Source organism: Trachurus japonicus, chromosome 12 (assembly GCF_045865225.1).
Source record: "Trachurus japonicus isolate A0001 chromosome 12, Traja_1.0".
NCBI lineage: Eukaryota > Metazoa > Chordata > Actinopteri > Carangiformes > Carangidae > Trachurus > Trachurus japonicus.
In genome coordinates this window covers 17,603,961-17,616,644 of record NC_140918.1, presented here as the reverse complement: position 1 = coordinate 17,616,644, position 12,684 = coordinate 17,603,961, and the positions used below count along the sequence as shown (strand labels likewise).

Genomic DNA, 12,684 nt, shown 5'->3' with positions numbered 1-12,684 from the left:
GTGTGACACACGCCAGATGCGTGAGAGTTGGCAACCCTGGATATGGTGCAAGAGTCATGGTAAATGTCTTGTTTCCATCTGCTGGCAGTAAAACTCATCATTAGCATTCAAAAGTAGAGGTCATCACTTGTCTCTTTGTCTTGGTCGCAGGTCACTTTCTCGGCAACAATACAGTCATTGATGTGCTCCGTCGCCAGGGATACGAGGTGGAGCACACCCCTGCTGGGCAGACCATAAACAGGTAAATTTACTGCGAAAACACACACACACAGACACACACGCACGCACGCACACACACACACACACACACACACACAAGCAATATGTTTGACACAGTGGATTTTGTGATTTATTGTGGAAATACATGGTGCAAATAAGTAATCCTGTAATATTATACGACGTTCTAATTTTGCACCAATCAACTTGTCTTTTTCTGGTCGTAAAATTAGTTTTAAAATACAATAGTTCTTTCCAGATCTACAGGAATCCAACTCAACAAATTTCCCCTTTGACTGGTTTCCAGAGAGAAACACCCAAAAAATCTATGTTGAGACACTGTGAGTCAAGGAGTCATTTTGTTTAGGACTTTACTCTTGTTTCAGAATGTTTTATGAGCTGGTTTTGGATTATTTAATTTTTAGGTCATAATTCTCCCAAAAAAAAAAAAACAGAAGGAATATCAGAGACATGAGAAGGTCGAGGAGACAGAGTAAAAGAGAAGCATGAAACTGAGAAACGCATATGACGGATGGAGAACAAGGCCGAAAAGCTTATGTTTCTCCATAGTTGTTGCACGTTACGGTTTCCTCTGAAAACACAAGTCTGTAAAAGTCAAAAGCCCATATTTTATCACTTAAATGGGTGTAAGGTTTCATGTCCTGGCCACATTTTACAGTGCAACTGCTGCCTTACGGCCCTGACAGGAGTATATATTTCTCTCAACTTCTTCTCTGACTGGATTTCAAATGGGAAATCATTTTCCAAGTAAGCGCAACTCCTAAGTTGGTCTGTGTTCATTTACAGACCCAAAACAGATGTTTAAGTTCTGCTTCAGCCCTTGTGAGAAATGTGTTGTCTGCAAATAATAACTCACTCTCTCCAAATGTCCCCAAAGAGAAGTATTTGTCTCATCGTCTCATTTTGAACTCAGTCATAGCTTTATTAATTTAGCTGCTCCACTGACACTGGGGAGTTAATTATTTTGTTACTTTATTGGCAATGAACCACTAATCTGCTAATCACATAAGAGGCTCATTTTAGTGTGGAAGCTGGTGATCACAGAAAGGAAAATAAATAGCCAGGCCCAGGCCACTATTGTTATTCTTAGAGCATGTCTACACACAAACTGTGGTTTTCAGTCACAGACTTCGATCCAACTGTCTTCACAGGCCGTGTAACAGCTTGTGTTTCACTCATGCAACACGTCTATAAACATGACCCAAAGCAGATTTCTATTTTCCTGCGTTTGACTTCATTGATTGTGTACTGAGCCCTAAGCGTGTTCAAAACACAGGTGACCTACACTCAGTTTTCAACCTGAACGCCTCCTGTGTAGACTCATACTAAGCTTCTCTGCTAAGATACTGCCCAAGCGTTTTTTTTCTCAAAATCTTTACCTCCATTCATTCTAAGCTTTCAACTATTCAGCTGTTATTTAGCAGAATACGATATGATGAAGAATGATATGAATGGTAATGACTGAGAAGAGCATATTTTTGCCTAATAGCTTTATTCAGGACATTTGAAGGTCAGGATATAGGTACAGAGGCTTCAGTCCAATTTTCTAAGCTACATAAATTGACATAAAATATGGATAATATCCTAGTATAAAACCATCTACACAGAGAGCAAATCTGCTTTGGTCTGTTTTGTGAAGTATTATAGTATTAAATATTGAATTTATGATAAAACCAGAAGTCACATATACACAAGTACATAAATCACCCATCATATGATCGTTTTCTCTTATTAAATTAATGCTCATCATATTTTCATGACACTATAAAGTGTATTTTTCAACAGGAATGTCTTATTTGGATTACATGAAAAATATTCATTGATGTCTCTCATGCTTTGGTAGGAAAAAAGAAAAAAAAAAAGATTTTACTGCAGATAAATATGACAAAATCCCCACCGGCCACCAATGAAGAGTTGTTGAAAAGGCCAACCCAGGCAGGACTCATACCTCCTGCTGTGAAGCATGTAGTGCAGTCTACCATGGCACAGTGTGCGGGTGGCTATCTCACTGCAGATCTGTGTTCTTGTTCTGCGTGTGAGGGGATGAATGAGTGGATCTACTTTCGCACACAAACCTGGTGTTTGATGCGGGATTATGAGCCTGAGACGAACGCGCATCCTAATCGTTCGTGCTCCGGCTGCTGCTGCTGCTGTGGGTTGATGCCAGGAATTCAACATCCACAAAAGACCCGAGTTCATATATTCTGCGTATGCGTGTGTCCTCATGCATTGTTAAAGATAGTAACCGACCTCATTAGCGATGGCCAGCAGCTCATCAGAAGCACAAGTGTTTTTAATCACACAGATGAGTTTTGGTTTCTCTCTCATACTTCCCATTCTGGACCTTTAATTTGTTTTTCCAGAAAATCTTGGATATGTTCTCTATTAGACTGAATATCGGTTCTTGGAACATCCACGGCATCATGTTCATAGCAGGAATTCCCCCTCTCCTCTCCTCAAGGGATATCCTTAACACAATTTGCAAAATCCATAGAATAATCCACAGTGTAATCAAAAAGATGTCTTTTTTCATTGAGGATTCCTTTAGCAGTCAGATGTGCAGCTCCACAGGTGAGAGCCAGATAAAATCCTCACCCTGAGGCAGAGTGGCTTATCTTTTAGTTCATATTTCAGTAGACTCATCTCCCACAGTGTCATTTTTAGGAGAGGTCTTATTAGAGATATCCTGATATTAAGGGCAGAATACTCTATGATAAAAAGCTTCTCCTCCTTTGTTTTATAACTGTCTAATGTTCCTTTGATGTGTGCCAACCAGGAAATCATCATCTAGACCAGAATCCGAGGACCACTACGATGACTCCCCTCTCCTGGAGCCTTTCCACCATGAGCTCCCCCACGAAGAGGAGGATCAGGGGCGTCCCCTGGAGGAGGACCTGTTGCCCCACATGCTGCTGCCGTCGGACAGCCTGGAGCTGCTGGAAAAAGTGGAGAGGAAAATGCTGAAGAAGAAGAGGAGGAACAAGCAGAAGAAGCAGCGGCACCGGCATTTTAACGACCTCTGGGTCCGCATCGAGGAGAGGTAAGAGGCAATAGATGAGGGTCTGTGGGTGGGGTCACGTTTCTCTGTGTGTCTGTCGTCGATAACTCATCTGTTTTCCTTCCCTGTGATATGGGGATGAGGAGAAATAGAAGTGGTGAGATAAAAGGCCAGAGGTGAAGTCAAAAAGACAGAACAGGGTATAGCGGTAAAAGAAAAGAGAGACGGAGAGGATGTGAGAACAGAGAGAGGAAATTGGAACGTGTCATATCTTCTCTTTAGAATAAAACTGGCGTGGTGCCGCAGGCTCAAGCAGCCACCATATCATATCACTATACTCCTCATGCAGTCTGCACACACACCCTGCAGGATGGTATAAGTCCAAACTAGTTTCTAGCTGGTATAAGTGTCTTGGATGTGAAAATAACAGCCTGGGAATTCCTACCAAGTATCCGGTTTTGGTCTCACAGTAGCTCCAGGCAGGGACTAACCGGACAACAAAACAAGCTCACCTTTCAGACAAAAAGACGACCTCTGCACAAGGTGTGGTCTGCTGTGAACTTCTGCCACTGCGGGAGAAGTACTGTGTGTATGTTTCATGGATATGAGTTTTCACCATCCATCCATTCATCCATGCTAACCAAAAAAAAAACACATTCACATCTGTAAGAAGTTCAAAGTTTCCAGTTAATGTAAATGAGGCACATGCAAACAAAAGGAGAATATGTAAACCTCACAAAAGTTCTCAAGGAGGAAACCACTGAGCCACCGGGCCGACCCTGTCACCGACTGATAATTTAAACATGTATTTTACAGCTAAAATCACAGCTCATTGTCTCATTGACTCTTGAGGGACATTCAACTAGGGGCAAATTCATCAGCCTGAAAGTCACTGTGACTATATTAACTTTGAATAATTGGCTTGGCAAAAACAACAACTACATCAATGCGGTTGAAAGCTGAGCATGTGTTGTGTTGCAGTACATTCCTAAAGCTGCTAAATAACACATGAAAAAAAAAGACTTTTGGCCTTTTAGTTTGTAATTAAAAATGTGTGATTTCTCATTTCCTCTTCTTTTGTCTTTCTCCTGAAAGAGCATGTGGAGCCTGCCAGATTCCTTATATTTACTTCATTTCTACAGAACACGGAGCTTGTTTACCATGCTCCATGTCTGATATTAACATTATCCAGATGGAGATTTGAACTGTTGACACATCAACATAAACACTGACTATTTCAAAGCCGCAGCTACTGTTACTCATTCAATTTAAGAGTATCTGAAATGTGAGGTTTCCCTTCCTGCATGGCCTAAATTCATCAATCCAGGTCATACTTACAATAAACAGCCGTAACATAACATAACATAACATAACATAACATAACATAACATAACATAACGTTTTAATGTTGTCAAGCCATTAAGCCATTAAATAAATAGTTGAAACTTCAAATTAAGCTTTAATATATTCAAATAACTAATGATTCAGTTTGAAACATTTAAACATATATACAATAAACAATAAAACCAGCCACCTGTTTTAATGTTGTGGTTAAGTGGTGTGTATATTAGCATGATGAGTACATAGAGTTCAAACATCTCCAGCATCTTATGTCTTGTTGGCAGCAGATCAGTTCTGATACAGTTAATGATTCATCATGACCCTTGAGAAAAGCCCACTGGGTGTGGACAGACCATGTTAAAAATAACCCTGGGCAATTGAATAAAATAGAAATCAAAATAGAGTCTGGTGTCTCACTTTTTTTTTTATTTTCATAAAGTCTAAAGTTATAGCAGTGATTTTTAAATTGTGATAATAAATGGTTCCACTCATTTAGGAACACATTGGGTTTGGAAACCATCAGAAATAAACGGCAGGTACAGGTTTGAAGGATTGGGCCGGTCCAGGCCTCTGCGTTTTTTGGGGGTTTTTTTTTTACGTCTGTATGAACATGGATTTCTCTATGTACAGTATGGACTTCTGCAAATTAGTGACGGAAAGAAAAATCTAGCCATGCAGTGTCTGCTCTTCACGTGAAAACAGAAGAGGTTTGTGAGCGTTTGTGTACGTTACGTCTGCAGAGATGTTTTCTCTCTTTCTGAGAGAGTCTGTAGTTTCCAGCGCAGAGGAAACAGACTGTTTGTGTACACATGTTGCAAAGTGTACACCGTGCACGTCTTTGTATATTTTAATGTCTGAAAAGGTGGCCGAGTGAGAAAGGGAGAGAGAGGTGGAGGGCGAGGAGTGTGGTTGTGTGTGTGTGTGTGTGTGTGTTTGGGGGGGGTTGTTCGAGGAACAGAAGCACCCACAGCACCACAGTTTCTCTCTGTTGTGTTTGATGCATTGGCCACAGAGCCATGTGTCACACTCGGTTTCCTTATGCCTCTCCAGGCCCACAAACCTAAATAAACTTGCCTCATAACCTAAAAATTAACCTGAGGCTTTCTCTGAAACCTTAGAGCTTGTCACTGGTATCTCTGCACAATGTGCTGGTTCTCCCATTTATCACCGGCTCTGAGTATTTTACCAAGCGTGTTTTGACTGGCACTTAACTTTCCGAGCTTTTCCAACTGAGATTGCAGCGGGCCATCCACACTGAAGATCATTTGTTCACAATGATCCCCCTAAGCACACTCTCAATTGTCTGCAGACAGACGTAGTCAAGATGAGGAATAACGATGGAAATTTAGGGCTGTTCCCGTTCTGAAATTATGAAAGACTTGTTTTCATTTTCCCTAACAATGCTTGTCAAAATATCTTTTCCAATAAAACATAACCCAGTAAAATGGAAACGCTGTCTTGCAGTCACTTTTCTTTGATATTGTGTGTTGTAACGCTGTGTCAAATTGCTGTTGCAGCCCACTGGTATCTGGAGATCCTGACTTCAGGAACTCGTGTGTTTGTTTTGCCTGGCCTCGTCCCAGTCTAAACCACATCAGCACCGCAGGCTCGGCATCAAACAGGAGAACAGAAATGATTTAATTGCCAGACTTGAAAAGGACAGATAAAGAGAGAAATAAAGACAGCCAAAAAAACGGGGCAGGCAGAATATGTAATATGAAGAGAAGAGGAAAAATAAAGAAAAGCAAAAACAGGCAGGCGGTTGGTTTATGGCCATGAGCTGATCAATGAGTTGCACGCTCTGGGGTTTTAAAACCTCTCACTGATTGGTCGGTGCTGCTGCAGTGGATTCCTCTGTCGAGAAATTTTCCTTTTTAGCTTTCATCATCATTAATATTTCCATTGTTTACTTTGTGCAGTCTGCATATTTTCTCAGGCAGTTGTGGACAATATAGGAATGTAGACGGGCCTGTTCGTCTGCAGCTACTACAAGAGGATTTTCTCCTCAATCCCAAAGAGCAGCACGGTGGCTCAGCGGTGCACGCTGTTGCATATTTAAAAAGTGAAGGAAATCAGTCTTGAAATAAGAAATTCATATGCGTACGGCTGTAACTCCAGAGTTTGGGGAAGTTTTTGAGTTATTATGCCGAAAACCAACCAGGTTTGCAATAAAATGACAATGAATGTATTTTAATGCTAAAGATTTGATGTGGCTCCTCTTTGAAACTAACCCTTCTCCTATCTTGTCTCCACAGCACTATGGTCCAGTCCCCGCCTCCTCCTTTGCTCCGCATCATCAATGGTTACATCACTGTGCAGCCACCTGACAGAGTCCACAGCTACTACAACCACCACCACAGCCACCACACACCTTCAGCATCACCCTCCTCGCCCTCGTCGTCTCTGCTCCTCTTCCTCTGCACATTGCTCGCACTGATCTCACAGACGCAAAGTGTGTTCCTCGAGTAGAGCTCCTTTTCTTTTTCTTTTTTTTTCTTTTTCTTTTGACTCTCTGAAAATAATCAACTCTCGCTCACTGGGGCTCGTGTATCCGCTCATGAGGCCCAAAGGCGGCTGCAAAGAGCGCGGTGACTTCTCGGAGACCGTTCTTGAAAAAGCATGGAGAAAGGATGTGAAATCCACTCTAGCTGTCAGGTAACAGTACACTCCACGGATGTTAGGTTAGATAAAGTCTGTGAATGGTAAATCATGTCAATAGATCATGTCTCTTACAAATTGAGACTCGATGAGCATGTAAGTTCACACACTGCGAGGTTTCTTGGAGCACAGAGGGTTCATAAGGTTTTGGTTATTTAACTTACACAGCAGGAACGAGTCCTCGGAGGAAGAAAAGCGAAAGCTCTCCAACAGGAAGTATTATCAGGCATTTAACAGACATTATGCTACATCTCAGCTTCCTTGTGGATCTCAGCATCACAGTAGACGCTCATCATTCAACATTCAGGGCCTCTGAGAGAATGAGGACTCACTTAAGTGACTTCAGTGAATGGACACGACAAGGACGTCATAAAAAAAACATAGCTGAATATCAAATACCCTCAATAAGCAGGACTGGAACCTATGTCTTTTGTGAAAGTGTATGTGTGTTTGTGTGTCTGTGTGTGTGAGAGTGACAGTGAGAAACAAAGTCTATCAGCTCTTAACCCCCCCGGCCTTACAAACAGGTATTCCCCTTAAGAACTTAATATATTCTTCCATTTTAGAAGAATGTTGCATAAAAGGGGGGAAATTGTAAATATTGTTTCTAAATATTATAGATGTATTTTAGAATTATAAAAATGAAAATTATTAAAAGTTTTGTCGTTGTTTATATAAATATATAAATAGATATGCAGTATATTTTTTTGAAAAGAAATCAGGAACTAACCACCATAGCCCACGTCATGTGTCTCTGTGAAAAGAGACAGATGATTGTATTGTATTATACTGTATGTATCAGTGTTATCACTCGCTTTGCTGTATGTGTCTGCTGAAAGGACTCATATTAATGTGTGTGTGTTATTTTACATAGAGACCATTCAATTAATTTATTTAACTACTATAGATTTGTTGTAGGCCATATGAAATATTCCCTGTTTTGTTTTGTTGTTTTATGTTTATTGTCACAATCATTTCCAAATGCATTCTTTCAAATATTTTAAGGTGTAATTTTTAAATACATATCCAGTAACAATACTCCACTTATAAATACACAAAGCTGTTTACACAGATGGACCACATGCAGCATAGTGCTTTAGGCCTTTCACATTACACGTATGGCATGAGATAACTGTAATAGTATTACCATGACAACAATAAAGTATTTATCTAGTTTCAAATCTGATTTCAATGCTCATGCTTGACTGCGAAGCACTTTCATTAGCATAAACTGGTTTATGCTAATTTAATTGAAAATGTGTTTTGGAAAATGAACTGCTTAAGGATGACTGACTAGATGTGAGCCTTAAGGTGGGTTCCTAATTTTGAGAAGTTGCATGTAAGAGGGTCCCAAGCCAGTTCCAAGACTTTTGTGGTTTCAGTTTTATTTTTATATTTTGCGTATTCATGAATATAATATTCATTTAATTCAAAACTTGCTTGTTATGCTGCCAGTCAAGACTGTTGGGACAGCCAGTGGTTCAGCCTCAGCAGGTAAAGGCTGTGGCCCCTGCAAGCTCAACATACGGCAGCTGAAGGAATCACATGCAAATACACAAGAAGCTGCAAATTCAGAAAGCATCTTGATCAAGTTGACAACACAAGCTCTGAAAATTTACACAATACAACAGACGTGTTTCCAGGGGGCACTAACATGTGATGAACCCGGCTGTGATTATGTAGAATCTGATGCAGCTCTATGTGAAGCAGTGACTTCATTGTATCACCACCAACATGGGAGGATAATATTATTTCAGTTTCCCCAGAACTTCAATGAGGCTGCAGAGCCGAGGTTCAAATGTGCATAACATCTTGCTATAGTTGACTCCACATGGCAGTTCTGTGTTTAGATATGCAAACTGTCATTGACCTTTTTGTTTGTCTAATACATAAAACCACCAAGCACGCCTCGGCATATTGTCCATGTGTGTGCCACTACTTGAGAGGATCACTGCATTAACAGACCAGAGGCGGATTCATAGCTCACCAGTATGTTATGGTTACGCTTCTGCATCCTGACCACAACTGCAGAGCCTATGATACATCAAAGCATTATTTAACACAAATATAGGCTTGCAAAGGAATAATTATCCAACTTTTGACACACTTCACTGTGTATCAGTAGCTATTGATTAAATTACCACACAGCAATTTCAAGCCTCCATATGAACAAATAACGAGAGGAAAGGGGGGAGGACGAAGAACATCCGACAGCTTAGTTTTGGTCCAGAAACCACAAGGCAGGCTAGTCACCTCATTATGCCCTTCACATTTATACAGTTACATTTACTTTTTTTGTTTAATATATATGTATATATCTGATTTACCTCTAATTTTTGATATTACCACAAGGAGTCATGGGAATAAGATATTCAAATCCTCTAAATAGACACTTCAAACTATTTAGGATACATACTAATTGTATGTATTTGCCATCAAATGGCAATAGAAGAAAAAACATACTGGTAGTTATAACATAAAAATGTAATTCATTCTGCCGCACAGATGTTTGGACCTAATGAAAGTCACTGTAGTTGTAGTTCATGTGTGTTCAGGTGTATCTCTTGTTGTTGTATGTTTCAATCATAGAAGATCAATGCCCACATCACATAAAGACACTTAGCACAAGGCTGTTCACACAAGTTAGTAGTTTGATATCACAATAATATTACAATGACTGTACATTTGTGACTGTCTTGAGTAGAATTGGTACACACACACACACACACACGCTGCTGCCCTCCTGCCCTGACCTTGGGCTCATGGCATGTTGATGTGAGGTTAATGTGCTGTGATAAGGCTGCTATTAAAGTCTGTTTGATGTGTGCATGTGGTCTGCCACAAACAAGGCAGCTGCTCCGCCAACGTCCGACGTTCCTGCAGGAAACAAACAGGAAACCAGAGCTAACGGGTTCCTCAGATGTACGGGAAATGAGGGTTAATTGATTTGTTATGTCAACAGGAAAAGCAAGCTAATTGACTTGTTAGTTTGTGCTTTGATTTAGGAGTGGCTGTGCGCTGGAAGAGGTCACCGAGGGCCGTGCGTGACTGAAGTGCACGAGCAACGTCGAGGCAGGAAACTCCAAAGATTTATAGGTATAAATAGGCCATTCAATGCACAAAGCATAAAATATAATTGAATGATTTCCCTGGAAATCCTTGATACATTTACTGACTTTTTTATTTCTCTATAACAGAAGAAGCAGTTACAATGCGAGGCCAACAGCTGCACGCAGAGCCTAGGAAACTTCTATGGTGAAAGGAAATCTGGGAAGTGTAGTAAAGTCACTAATTGAGTTTGATGGTGAAAGTTGATACAACACGAAGGTAAATCATTGCACTCGATCACTCAGTCACCACTGGTATACAGTGACCATCACACAATGATCATAGGTCAAACACCATATAATTTCCCCTCTATTTAGACCTATATAACTCTTAATTTTTAAATTTAATCAGATAACAAATTAAACTGCTTATTTCTTTTATGCAGATGATACTACTGAATAGAAGCATATCCCTAACTTTCAACGTGGGTTTGTATGCAATCAAGAAAACATGGAGGGGGGAAAGCAGACTTCATAACTGAAGTCAAAACTGTTGCCAATGCAAACAGCACAAAAACATTAAACTCACATCATGTCAAAAACTGTACACAACTCAAATCGATATCTTTCCTCTGCTCCGTGTAACTCGGCCCTTTCAAAACAACGGACCATGTAAGTCACTCAATCTTTCCATAGCAGAATAAACAAACAAAGGTGCAGGTCACTCCTCTAATTGCCTCCTGTTGAGTGCTTTCGCTGACAGACGTTACAGGTCATTTACTATCAGACGCACTCCATGAAGTATGGTGTGAATTCCAGAGGTGAAGCTGAGCATTATGAGAGACAAAATGATTGCAAGACATCAAACTAAGACCAAGACCCAGGATTAAGACACACAGCCAAAAATAATTGTTTTACTTTATTGAATGCTCTTAAAGCAGAAGTAAGCGATCCGGTCGTTTTGGCTAATGCTGCGTTCCAGGCAGGCTTTTGAAACCGTAAATTACAGCTTCAAGTCACGACTTAGGACTTTGTAGCGTTCCAGGCAACCCACTCGTGTTTTTCCGACCTGTTTTACCTGTGAAAGTCACTATAACGGCCACTCGTAACTTCTGACCCGTGAACTTGTACCAGATCGAACTGGTACGACTTCACAGGTCGGAAAAACACGAGTTACGGGCTGCCCTGAACGCACCATAACGTCTTGTCAGCCGATGGAGTTAGCAGCCCCCGCCCTCGTCATGGGTCTATAATTGGTCCTCGTCCCTACGTCACCACATTCACGCGCGTCCCTTGGCTGCACACACAGCCCTTCATGCCGTTCTCTCTCCTCATTGGATAAAACTTGTAGGATATGAGAAAAGTTTTCTCCTCGGCTCAGAGCAGAGCAGAGTGACTGACAGACCCGTGTTTCGGTCCAAACACTCTATACAGCAGAGCAGAGGGACTGACAGACCCGTGTTTCAGACCAAACACTCTATAGAAGTGATTGCTGTCGGAAGATATAACTATTTAAGACTTATATTAACACAGATACATCACTTACTTCTGCTTTAAGACTTATATTAACACAAAAATATCGCTTACTTCTGCTTTAATCCATAGACATGACATCGTATCTCATGTGTAACTCAAGCTTGTAAAGCCTGTACTTTGACAACAGGTGAGTCTGTCTCAAGGTGCTCATGCCTGCAAACACGATAAACATGAATTAGCAGGACAATTGTATCTCATCTGAATGACCAGCAAGTATTAAGATGTATATTCATGTAATGGTTATATATACGTGAAAACATAAAACATACACATGCACAAAATTACTATTGAGGTATCATCTGTTCAGATGCTCAAATCTTAGCTGGAGTATGTTCCAACCCGTAGCATAGAATATTTTGCTACTGAGCTATCTGAATTTCTATTATATGAAAAATGCTCTCAACAGACATTTACCCCCTAAAATACAATCAAATAAGAATATGGGTCTTATAAAAACATGCCACACTAGACTAGAGGTGGGGTTGCCAGATTGGACAAAGTAAACCTGTAGGAATTGAAAGCAGATGTCCATGCAGACGTCTGTTTCCTGTGGCGTACAAAAACTGGGTAAAAAAAATAAAGACATGGCACTAGAAATCTTACTAGGTTTTCAGAATATACTCTGTTGATAATTCTGTAAGCTCTTCTTGTTTATTGGTAGTTTTCTAAATAAAAACAGCGGGTCTCCTGTGATAAGTGTGGACAATCACTCCGCTTGATTTGACTGATATATTTCTTAGATCATTTCTCATTTCAAACACAACTTCTTTACTACATGACTTTAACTTCTCATCCATTGATTGAATCCATATGAATGAGGGATTCTGTCCTTTTTAAAAGAGTAGAGATATTCCATTCACTAACACT

General features: G+C 40.4%; 1 protein-coding gene across 1 annotated transcript in view; it reads left to right on the top strand.

Annotated features, from left to right (window-relative positions):
* Window positions 1-8,409, top strand: part of trabd2a (TraB domain containing 2A) — a 59,010-nt gene extending 50,601 nt beyond the window's left edge. Inside the window, exons 5-7 of the mRNA XM_085793643.1 lie at window positions 151-241; window positions 3,014-3,277; window positions 6,832-8,409. Of these exons, the coding sequence (XP_085649769.1) occupies window positions 151-241; window positions 3,014-3,277; window positions 6,832-7,045 (569 nt within the window). The 3' untranslated portion in view covers window positions 7,046-8,409. The remainder of the gene's footprint in view (window positions 1-150; window positions 242-3,013; window positions 3,278-6,831) is intronic.
* The last annotated feature ends 4,275 nt before the right edge of the window (window positions 8,410-12,684 follow it).